General features: G+C 43.8%; 1 protein-coding gene across 1 annotated transcript; it reads left to right on the forward strand.

Annotated features, from left to right (window-relative positions):
- Positions 1–3,389: 3,389 nt before the first annotated feature.
- FAM170B (family with sequence similarity 170 member B) lies at positions 3,390–5,665 on the forward strand. Its single transcript, XM_004321106.4, is given in 2 exon segments — positions 3,390–3,577; positions 4,908–5,665. Coding segments are annotated over 2 exon segments (870 nt in total). The 5' UTR covers positions 3,390–3,465.
- The last annotated feature ends 6,397 nt before the right edge of the window (positions 5,666–12,062 follow it).

A 12,062-nucleotide genomic window follows, 5' to 3' on the forward strand; every position in this document is an offset into this window, starting at 1 on the left:
AGTCCAAAGGAGAGTGGAGAGAGAGAGAGAGACAGAGAAGGAACCCAGAGGAAGTCATATTGTCTTTTATGACCTAGCATTGAAAGTCTCCAAGCCTCACTCCTCTACATTCTGTTGGGGGAGGTAGTTAAAAAGTCCACTCTGGTTCAGGAAGAGGGACCCTGTCTCTCGATGGAGGACTGTCCACTTCACACTGTAAGAAGAGCACATGGGATGGGAGCACTGGTGTGGTCATTTTTGGAAAATACCTACCATCTCCCGTAGCCCCTCCTAATTTTCCCCTCCCCTGAGGTCACCACTGTTCCCAGTGAGGTGTGATTATCTCCGCTGTGTCTTTGCATTCATAGACAGTATAGACTTGGTTTAGGGCTTTTGGGGGAGGGGATACATATTTAGTTTTTATATAAGTGGAATTCTCTTACATCTTGTTTTTTTCACTTAACATGGATTTACTTATTAGTACATGTAGATCTCTTTATTGCAGTATAGTCTTCCACAGTTTGGTTATGCTGTAATTTATTTAACTACTTCTTTATTTGGATGGCTCTTTGAAAAGTTTCCTTTTATTTTCTAGTATGGATAATACTGTAATAAATATTTCTCGATGTGCTATTTCACCCACATACACAAAATGTGAACGTTTCCCAGGAAGGAGGTGTTAAGTAAATTGGTGAGTTGAAAGAGCCCACTTTTTTAAAAAAAATTTTTATTTATAATCATTTTTATTTGGCTGAATGGGGTCTTCATTGCTGCACCGCAGGCTTTCTCTAGTTGCAGAAAGCAGGGGCTACTGTTCGTTGGTGCACGGGCTTCTCATTGCATTGGCTTCTCTTGTTGCGGAGCACGGGCTCTAGGCACGCAGGCTCAGTAGTTGTGGCTCACGGGCTCTAGAGTGCACGCTCAGTAGTAGTGGGGCATGAGCTTAGTTGCTCTGCGGCATGTGGCATCTTCCCAGACCAGGGCTCGAACCGGTGTCGCTTGCTCTGGCAGGTGGATTCTTAACCACTAGGCCACCAGGGAAGCCCTAAAAGAGCCCACTTAGAGTTGTAATGGGTGCTACCAAATTTCCTTTGAGAGAGGCAAGTCATGCACTTACCAGTAGAGTCTAAATGTGTTCATTTCCTTTTGTTCTCACCAGCACTTAACAACTGTCAATCTTTTAAATTCTTGCTTGCCTTGTGGGTGAAAACAATATACTATATAGCATGTGTTTTTAATTTGTAGTTTCCTTCCTAGAGTTAGGCTGAACATCTTCTCATATGCTTATCAGCCATCTGCCCTTGTTCTCCTGGGAATTGCCTGTTCATTTCCTTTACTGAACTGTTCATTTCAGTTTTACTGAAAAGCAGAGAAATGCAAATGTAAACAGTGAGATTTTTTTTTTAGCAATGAAATTAAAAAACACTGACATGTATATACACTGATGTGTATAAAATTGATTAATAAGAACCTGCTGTATAAAAAAATAAAATAAAATTCAAAAATTAAAAAAATAATAAAAAAGATGACAAAGATTCTCAGTGCTTGTGATTGATACATTTAAGTTTAGAAAAGCCACCCTATAATTACAAATGTTAACTTATATTTTCTTTCTAAACATTTTAAATTAAAAAGCAACCCCAGTGCCATAAAAAATAGTCTTAGTTGTCTTATATGAGGTGATACCAAAGTTGATTTTTTTTAAAATGAATAAAAGTTTTCAGCATCGTTTTTTTTTTCTCCCAGACTTTTGTTATTTACTTTATCTCTTAAAAATTCAAATACGTCATGTGATCTTTTTCTGGACTATCTTTGTCTTCCATTGATCTACTTAATTTTTGTGCTAGTACCCCTTGTGTAAAGGCAAGTCTCTTAATTTATTAGGCAAGAAAGAATACATTTGCAGTGTTTCCTCTTCCTGCCAGGGAACATTGTCTCTTTGTAGGTGCAAGTGTGACTTTCCATTGCTCAGTAAAGCTCTGTGGTATTTTGCTTTACATAGTGGCTTCTAGTTCTGGAGAGGAGTATATTCCTAGATGCTGGCTGTGCCGGTGGTGTTGGTGTTGCTTTCAGGATATTGGGATTGTTTTCAATCTATCACCTTTCGAGCTGTTGAGAATTTGAGATTCAGAGGAATCGAGTTGGTGAGACTGAGCAGGGGTTGGGGGGGTATGGGGAGAAGTATTCTGGAGGAAGTGTCTTCACATCCTAAGACATCCTGGAGCAGAGAGAGATGGCAAGCTGGAATATGTGCCAGAGTGATGTGTGTGGAGTGAGGTTTGTGCAGGTGGAGAAGCAGGAGGGGACTCCGAGTTGTGGGGTGAGAACCAGCCTGCCTTGGGGCTACAGGGATCTGAGGGGTAGAAAGAAGGCAGCTCCCCTAGGCAGGCAGGCCCCTGTCAGCTCATCCAAATACTGTCCAACGTGTTCATCATTTATTTATTCATTAATCTGACAATTATCTCTAGAATGCTTGTTAATGTGTCAGTGTATTCCAGATGCTAGGGATATAGAGGAGGAAATGAATGACATGTCTCTCCTGGAGCTGACATTTAGGAAGAAGCAGATGAATGCAGGGAAGTTGTTATGTATATACATGCATATGTTATATAGAGTCTGAGGGTGATGGATGCTAGGTGGCTCTGATAGGTGCTGTTTCAGCAGAGATTGCAGTGACAGAGTGAGCCATGCGGGCCCTAGGGGAGGGCACTCCTGGCAGAAGGTAGGGCAAATGCAAAGCCCAGAGGCAGGAGCATCCCTGGTGTGTTTGAGTCCCTGGAGCTGAGCGAGGGTGAGCACAGAGAGGGGAGACTTGAGGAGGTGCCTGGGGACGCAGGCCACGGAGCTCCAAGAGCCCTAATGAGGCAGCAGTGGCGACTCTGGAGTGGTGGGGGGGAGGCAAGATTTCAGGTCACGTGCTGCTGCCACAGTTCAAGGTAGGCCCACTTTGATGTTGGGTGATGATAGTACGTGTGTGAGCATGTATGTGGTTAAGTGAATATGGTCTGAATCTGTATGTGTGTGTATGTTTCTGCATGTTTAAATGTGTGTTTATGTATGTTTGAGTGTATGTGTGCCTGAGTGATTATGTGTGTGTTGGTATGAGTATACATGTGTTCACATGTGTGTAAGCGTCTGTGTGTGTGTTTAGGTGTTTGTGTCTATTTGTGTGTACATGTGTTTATATGTGTGTGTGTCTGTGCTTTATGTTTGAGTCCCTGACAATACACAAAGCAGGAAAGGTCCCGACAGGGAATGAGATCCTGGTGGGGAGCCTCTCTTGGCATCCTGGCTGGGTCTCTGTCCTTGCCATGGGTCACAGAACAGACCAGTGTCACTGATGAGGTCACAGAATAAAGCCAGGATCCTAGTGACCACGGACGCCTAGAGGCCACTCGGCCTGGGGCCAGCGGAGGGCTTCAGCACTGCCCGAGCCAACTCTCACCCAACAGCTGGAGCTCTGAGTCCCTGGGCACTGGTGTCATCATGAAGCGTCACTTCACGGACCATAGGGGAGAACAGTCACCAACGGCCGGGACCGTCCTCAGCCTGGCCAGCCCAGGGTCCATGGAGGAGAGCGTGGAAGTGCACTGGTCATGTAGCTCGAAAGAAGGGGTGTGGCTGATGTGTCCCTGAGAGGGTGGTCCTGGAGGGGATGGGGAGGGGAGGGCACCAGATTGTCACCAAAGTGCTTTGTTGACCATAAAAATGGACGTGGGTCTGACTGAGGCCGCTGTTGTGAGCACATGAGGTGATTTCAGAAGGTATGAGGATGAAATCCTAAAATGTTAGTCATATATTTTAATGTGCTTTGAAAAAAACAATTGACATGTCAGTTCTGTGATTTCAGCAGTGATGTAAAAAATTCCTTTATAATAAATAGATTAAAGTTAATCTAGAACATCAATTTGAAATGACCATGGGCAGCCCCTAAGGGTCACACCGGCTCTTGGGACTGAGTGAGCGGCACCAGCTCTGGCTCCATCAATCATTTCAATGCTCTGTGCCTCAGTTTCTTACTTTGTCAAAAATCATAACAATGGAATTTCTTAGGTTTTTTTTTTTAATATTAAATGAGTTAAAATGTGGCAAGCACTTAGCACTTATATGGTGACGGGATCCAATGGATGTTCAAGAAAAGGGTGAGATGCCCCTGGGGGAAGACGAGACATGTTACAAATGCCAAGGGGAAGGTTGGGCTGAGTGGCCTGGCCAAAGCACTTCCCAAGTCTGGTTTCCTAAACTGGCTTTACTGAGCTGTGATTTAAATACACAAACCTCACCGATTTTGTGTACAGTTTGAAGAATTCTGACATGTACACATTTGTTTAACCACCACAAAGATCATGATGCAGAATACTTTCATCACCCTCTGAAAGTTCTTAGTGACCCTTTGCAGTCAGTTGCCCTGCTGCCCTTAGCTTCCGGTAACCCCTGTTCTGTTCTCTCTCCCTATAGTTTTGCCTTTTCTAGAATGTCATCTAAATGGAATCAAATACTCTATGACCTTTTTACCTGAGTTCTTTCATTTAGCAGAATGCATTAGAGACTCGTCCATGTTTCGCATGTAACAGTAGTTTATTCCTTCTTATCAACAAAGAGGGTTGCCCTGTGTGGGTAGGTGTCCCACAGTCTGTATTCAGCAGTTGATGGCCTTTTCGGGTTTAGTCAAGTGCTTGGATATTACATTCATACATTATTTGATCCCCGTCATCACATCCATAACTTTAAGATATATCTGTTTATACATTTGATCTTTATCCTCGCCCCAAGAGAAAGGCATTTCATCCCCACTTTATGGGGAAACAGGTACAGGGAGCAGAAAGTACCTGCCCAGGGGCCCCTGGAGCCTGCATCCTTTCAGAGACCTGAGGTGGGTTGTGGCACGGATCCCTCAGCACCGATGAAAATGTCCTTCCGCCTCCCAGGGACCTCTAAGAGAGAGGAGCCGTCTCCGCGGCCCGGCCTGGCCGTTTCCCACGAGGAGGACATCTACTTCTCAGGCAAGGGTCGGGGCACGCTGGGCTGGAGCAGCTCGCCATCGTCCCGGCCCTCCTCCGAGTATCAGTCCTACTCCCAGTACCAGTCTTGCTCTTCCAGCACGTGTGGTGGCGAGGACACTGCCCGGCAAAGCATGTGCGCCTTCTACACCCATGTGTAGACCGTGCAGGGTGTGGCCGTGGCCTGGGAGACCGACTGTGGCTTTGAGCTGGTCAGTCGGCAGCCCCGCATCCACGAAGCAGAGTTCATCAAAAGGCAGAGGCGGAAAGGCTCCTCCTTTGAGATGGCTTCCGACACCGACCTGCGCTGGGAACTGGAAGATGGCAAGAACAACACCTGCCCAGAGCCGGACGACACGGAGCTGCTGGTGCCCCTGGAGTGCTGCCTGCAGGAGCTGCGGGCCACCCCGGACTGGCTGGTCACCACCAACCACGGGCTGCGGTGTGTGGCCTGCTGCCGGGTCTTCCCCACGCTGGAGGTGCTGCTGGAGCACGCCCAATATGGCATCCAAGAGGGCTTTAGCTGCCAGATCTTTTACGAGGAGTTGCTGGAGAGAAGGTGGGCCCGGGGCCAAGTGCAGGAGCAAGTCCCAGAGGGGGAGGGACAGAGCACTTTGGACAGGAGTGAAAGTCCAAGACCCCGTGTCAAGTTGCTTCCGTCACAGTCACGGTCAGAGAAGCAATGAGCTGGAGGTGATGTGCCCCGCCCTGCGCTCACCTCCGGCACCGCAGCTGCTCCTTTCCCGGCCATCAGGACCACAGCCACGTGTGCAAGGAGAGAGGATGAGGGCCGGGGAAGGAAGCGTGCCGAGATGGGAGGGCCGTGAGAAGGGACGGGGGACGCACCCTCCAAAGGGCACAGCGTTTCAGCTAGAGTCCATTTCAAAACCCGAATCAAGTGTTTCTGACGGTGGGTGCAAGACCTGAAGCCCGCAAGCGTGTGGCCAAGGCAATTCTTATTTTTTCTGGTGGGTCTAGCGGGCATGACTCATAGGAGAGTCAACTGCAAATGAAGCATCAGCCCTATTTTTTTCATTGTTAGGAACTCATCATAGGCCCTAGTTCTATGTCTTATTTTAATGGGATTAAACTTGAATAACTCAAAGTTTAAGGCAATGACTAACTGAGTGAATCATGTTATTGGACCCACCGGAAATTGCCATTTCTGAAGGTTACACACTGGCACGGACATCCCGAGACAGCAGGTTCCCAGGGGCAGAGATGGGGGCTGGGTAAGTCCTGCTGATGCATGAGTTCAGATATGTCAACTCTGTTTTAAAATGTTGCTACAGAATTTTTCTTTGCCCTTACAGGGGGCTGCGTTCATTCAAGAAAATACATGGATGGCCCACTGTGTGTTAGGCATACTGATGAGACATGTACCCCAATCGTGCAGTGAGAGGCAGGTAAGACAGACAATTGCAAGCCAAGGGGATGAATCACCTAAAGGAGGCTTGGGGAGCCCAGCGGAGGGCCCCCAAACTCATGCTGATTGTTGAGGAAGGAGAACGTTCCAAAGAGGTAGGTGTTCACAAAGGCTGGGAGGACAGGTAGAATTAGTGAGAACCAGGAGTTTTCTTCAGAGTCATTAAAACTAAGAAAGATTGTTTCTAGGAGCGGGTGAGCCATGTTAAAAGTGAGAGTGAGTGGGAGTGAGCTGAGGGTAAAATGTTTGCTTTCATTTGGCACATGGAGGTTGCTGATGGCTGTGATGAGAGCAGTGCCAAGGACTGAGGGTGGCAGAGGCCAGGTGGGCATGGGGCAGTAGTGGGCACACAAAGAACCACTGGACACAAACATTAGACAGCTCTGCTGGCAAGCTTGTCTGAAAAGGAAAGCAATGATGGCTTAGCTGGACAAGAGGAGACTACACAAAGGCAAAGGTGGGGAGAGAGCACGTTTATTTGTAGTGAGAACGATCCGAAAGAGAGAGGGAGGTGGAGAATGCAAGAAAAATGGGGAAAGAAGAGCCAACTAAGAGGAGGCTGGATCCTGACCAGATACGGAGAAACCAGCCCCTGACGAGAGAAACTTCATGTTCTCTGTCGTAGGTAGGTGGGAAGTTAGGTCAAGTAGGGTTTGGGAGCCAAGAGGACGGAACTTGAATTTTTTTCCCCTGAAAACTGCAAGGAGCTCCTGAGGAATTTTCAGCAAATCAGGTTGGCCTTTGTGAAAGATCTCTGTGGTGAGCAGGGTCAAGAATGGATGAGAGAGCATCACTGGTGCCAAGGAGCGCAGTTGAAGAGCTGTAGGCAGGGTGAGTTCAAAGAGATTTAGGAGATGCGAATCACAGGTTTGGGCTAGTGTTTGATGAGAGTGGTAAGAGGAAGTTGTCCACAACAACTTCCAAGTTTTTTTTTTTTTTTTTTTTTTTTTTTTACCTGAGTGGTTGGTGAATGTGGGTTCCATTTTGGAGCACCAAAGGACAAGATTTGCTGGGATGCCCATGAGCCCACTTTTAAATAAGCTCGGTTCATGATAGAAGCCTTTGGAAGGGAGCTAGTTAGAAGGATCTGGGGCTTTGAAGAGTGTTAAACGGGATAGAGATAGATTTGTGGTCATCTGTGTGTGTGTGGTTACCATGGCCCTTTCCGTGGCCTGGTGTTAGATGCATTCTCTGTACCAGTCCCAGTGCAGCAGAAGCTATGGGATCATTTTGGAATGGATGTCAACTGTGGGGATGATATTGCAGCACCATTTTCAAGATGCAGCAGAGTCACAGACTTTCTCAATTCACTGTGAATAGGGCTGGAGGACCTTCAGGAAGAAAAGAAAGGATAGGACAATGGTCCAAACTTTGTCAAGCTCTTCTGAGAAGAGCTGTGTGGTGTTGGAGGGAGCTCAGTAGGCAGGTAGAATCCAAGCACTATCTAAGGGGAGAGGAGGCAGCTGAACCAGAAATAGTGAGCACTGGTGAGGAGGAGAACATTTCTATTTAGAAATCAGTTGCAGAGCGAACAAAATGAGGCATGGCATCTAAGCTCTGGAATTTCAGCCTTTAAAAGACAAGTGTATTTATGTGTTAAACATGGATATTCTAAGGACCAAGCATTGTTCTAAACACTTCATGAATAATAAGTCATGTAATGCTCTCCACAAACCAATGAGGTGGGTCCTAGGATTAGTCCTGTTTTATAGGTGGGTAAGCTAAGACCTTGTCAAGGTCATAGAGCTGGTGTACAGCAGAATCAGTCTTCACACCCAGGCAGCCTGGTTCCAGAGCCTACACTCTAACCATCACACGAAGAAGCAAAATTTTAACATAAAGACAGATGCGAGATATTCAGAATAGCAAACATGTCAACTCCACAGGTTGTATTTTCTTTAGATTAAGCAGTAGCAGCTGCAGACAGGGGGAAAGATGATGGGCATTAAGGACAAATGAAAGATGACAAGAACATTGGGGAAACAAATTTTTAATGTAGAGGATAACTTCAGCTGACATGGATGGAGGAAGGAGGGGATAAAATTGTTCTTCAGATAGTGACTTATTTTTAAAACATATCTCAAACTCAGCTGAGGTAAGTATTCATTCATGGTTTAAACTCATCACTTTGTAGAGACCTGGGACCTCCACCAAATAAGACAAGGATCAGGGTGAGTAAGGGGAACCTTTCCAAAGGATCAAGGGACCTCAAACATTTCAGATCTTGAACCACTTTACACCCTTTATTTTCCCAAACTACAGAAAGAGATGGAACTTATTTTATGAAATTTACAGAAATGTGACAACAAAGCCTGACAAAGATGGCACTAAAAGAGTAAACAATATATTGATCTCACTTATAAACACAAAACGATATCTAATCAAATTTATAGAGTGTGAAAATAACAATTCACCATGATTTGAGTTTGGGCATCTCATGACTGTAAAGACAGAAATTGTTAAATCTAACAATACTTCATATTGAAAGAAGGATCTTATGATAGTCTTAGTAGATATTAAAAAGAAAAATATTCAAAAATAACCCCATACATTTATGGTCAATTGTTTTTCACCTATGGTGCCCAGATAATTCAACAGGGGAAAGAATAATCTTTTCAGCAAATGGGCTGGGACAACTGGATATCTGTATGCAAAACAGTGAAGCTGGCTTTCTACCTCATACCACATATACAAATTAAAATAAAAAAGATCTAAATGTAAGAGTTAAAACTATAAAACTCTTAGAGGAAAACAGAGGTGTAAATCTTCATGACCTTGGATTAGGCAATGATTTCTCTTAGATATGACACCGAAAGCACAAGCAAACAAAAATTATATAAATTGGGCTCCGTCAAAATGAAAAACTTTTGTGTTCAGAGGATACTATTAAGAAAGTGGAAAACAATCCACAAAATGGGAGAAATAGTTGCACATCGCATATCTGATAAAAGTCTGGTATCCAAAATATGTAAAGAACTCTTACAACTCAACAATAAAAAACAAGTATCCCAATTTAAAAATGGGTTAAAGATTTGAAAAATATTTCTTCAAAGGAGATATACAAATGACTAATAAGCATATGAAAATATACTCAATATCATTTGTCTTTAGGGAAATGCAAATCAAAACTACATGAGAAACCCACCAGGATGGCTATAATAAAAAAGGACATAATAAGAAGAGTTGGTGAGGATGTGGAGAAATTGGAACCCTCATACAATGCTGGTAGGAATGTAAAATGGTGTAGCCACTTTAGAAGACATTCTGGCAGTTCCGTAAAAAGTCAAAAATAGAGTTACTAGACAGCTCAGCAATTCTGATAATTGAAAACAAATGTCCACGCAAAAACCTGTACATGAATATTCATAGCAACATTATTTCTAATACAAAAACGTGAAAACAACCGACATGTCCATCAAGTGATGAATGGATAAACAAAATTATTCAGCCATAAAAAGAATTCAGTACTGATCTATGCTATAACGTGAATGAACCTTGAAAATATTATTCTAAGTGAAAGAAGCCAGACACAAAAGGCTACAAAATGCATTATTCTATTTATATGAAATTTCCAAACAGGCAAATTTATAGAGACAGAAAGCAGATTGATGGTTGCCTGGGATTCAGGGAAAGGAGAGGAACGAGAAGTGACTGCTAATGGATATGGGGTTTCTTCTTGAGGTGATGAAAGCATTCTGAAATTAGATAGTAGTGATGATTACACACTTTGTGAATAGACTCTAAACCACTGAATCGCATGCTTTAAAGAGCTGAATTGTATGGTATGCAAATTATATCACAATTAAAAATGTAGTAAATACAACAATAATTCCTATATTATTTTTAGAAATTTTCTTCAGATGAGATAAAGTATTTATCTTAAACCAAGTAGCAAAAAATCTACAAGTGTTCCCACTGAAATCAGGTAAAACATGGCATCTATTACAATTTTTTATTTAACATCATTCCGGAGGTTACAACCAATTCAATAAAACATGAAACAGCAATGTTATATATAATGGACAGAAAATTCTGTTCGTTTTTTTAGAAAAAGACAATATACTTACCTTGGAAACTCAAATGAATTTCCAAAAAAAAGAGGTAATCGAAGGATTGAGACAAAATATATATCGAAAGATTTCTTATGTACTAAATGTGACTGATTAGGAAATAACATGGAAAATATTCCATTCACTAGATACACAGATATTCTTGGAAATATTGCAAGTGCAATGAAACATCAAAGTGATTATCTCCAGTTGATAATTGTTGATAAATTTTGGTTTTCCTGTAACATGCAGTATTCTTTGTTTTCCATTTGAGGAAGCATGGCTTTTATAATAAAAAGGCAATAAAACATTTAATCAAACATTACCTGAGGTTAGAAGTGACATGTCCACATTTGTGTCCACATTTGTGGTCTATTGACCACATTCTGAGAAGCCCAGCTCTTGACATCTTAATCCTTGGCTCTTCTGAATCAAATTAGCTTTGATTTTAAGAGGACTTTATAATGAATGAGGACTCAGCCAACTCAAGAGAGTTAAATTACAAAGCTCTTTTTGTGGTGTGTCCTCATTTCTTATAAAGGTTGAAAGCTGTGAGTGAGAGGGAGATCTCATGAGAAAACTGTGGTGGGAGCTCAACAGCAAGAAAGGGTAAAAGATAGTGAAACTGGGAAGAAAACAAGATCATGAAAACGGGACTTTGCAGGGAGACAGAAGGGGAAAGAGAGAAAGGGCAGATGTTAAGGAGGATACTTCGACAGGGGAATGTGACGTCACAAAGGTGGTCCAGGTATGAGGCTTGGGTGGGGGAAGATGAGGGTCCATCAAAGATGTCAGAGTCCTGACTGACCTTTCCATGGGAGTCTCTGAGGTGCTCAGCTATGGATGCTGTCATGGGCTGAATTGTGTCCCCCTCCCCCAAATTTAAAGGTTGAAGTCCTAACCCCTAGTACCTCAGAATGTGACCTTATTTGGAGATAAGGTCTTTAAAGAAGTAAGTAAAGTAAAACAAAGTCATTATTAGGCTGGGCTCTAGTCCAATATGACTGATGTCTTTATAAGAAGAGAAGATTAGGACACAGACACACACAGAAGAAAGACCACAAAATGAAGACACAGGGAGAAGACAGCCATCTGCAAACCAAGGAGTGAGGCCTCCCAAGACACTAACCCTGCAGACGTCTTGATCTTGAACTTGTCCTCCAGAGCTGGGAGATAATACATGTCTGTGGCTTAAGCCCCCCTGTCTGCAGTGTCTTGTTATGGCAGCCCTAACAAATGAATACAGATGCTGAGGTGGCAGCCAGGAAGGCTTGAGGAGTCCCTGTTTCTGGTGGGGAGGCTTCCGGGTCTCAGGCCCTCAGGAGGGCAAGCACACAGTGAGTGCTTAATCAGTATTTTGTCGATTTATATGCCCAGAATGGCATGACTGAATTTGGGACCCAGAGGCTGACTTTTGGCAAATACGGAGTGGGATTACTGGCCCTGAGCACTCAGAGTGCTTTGGGCTCCCATCAGAGGGGATCTGGTGTGTGTGTGTGTGTGCGTGGTGGCATGTAGGTTGGTTAAGAGAATACAGTATGTTCCCTTCCATTCTCTTCTAAGTCTCTACTGCTTCCCCTGTCAGTGAGACTGACGGGAAGCCCCCAC

This window comes from Tursiops truncatus, chromosome 16 (assembly GCF_011762595.2).
Source record: "Tursiops truncatus isolate mTurTru1 chromosome 16, mTurTru1.mat.Y, whole genome shotgun sequence".
Taxonomy (NCBI): domain Eukaryota; kingdom Metazoa; phylum Chordata; class Mammalia; order Artiodactyla; family Delphinidae; genus Tursiops; species Tursiops truncatus.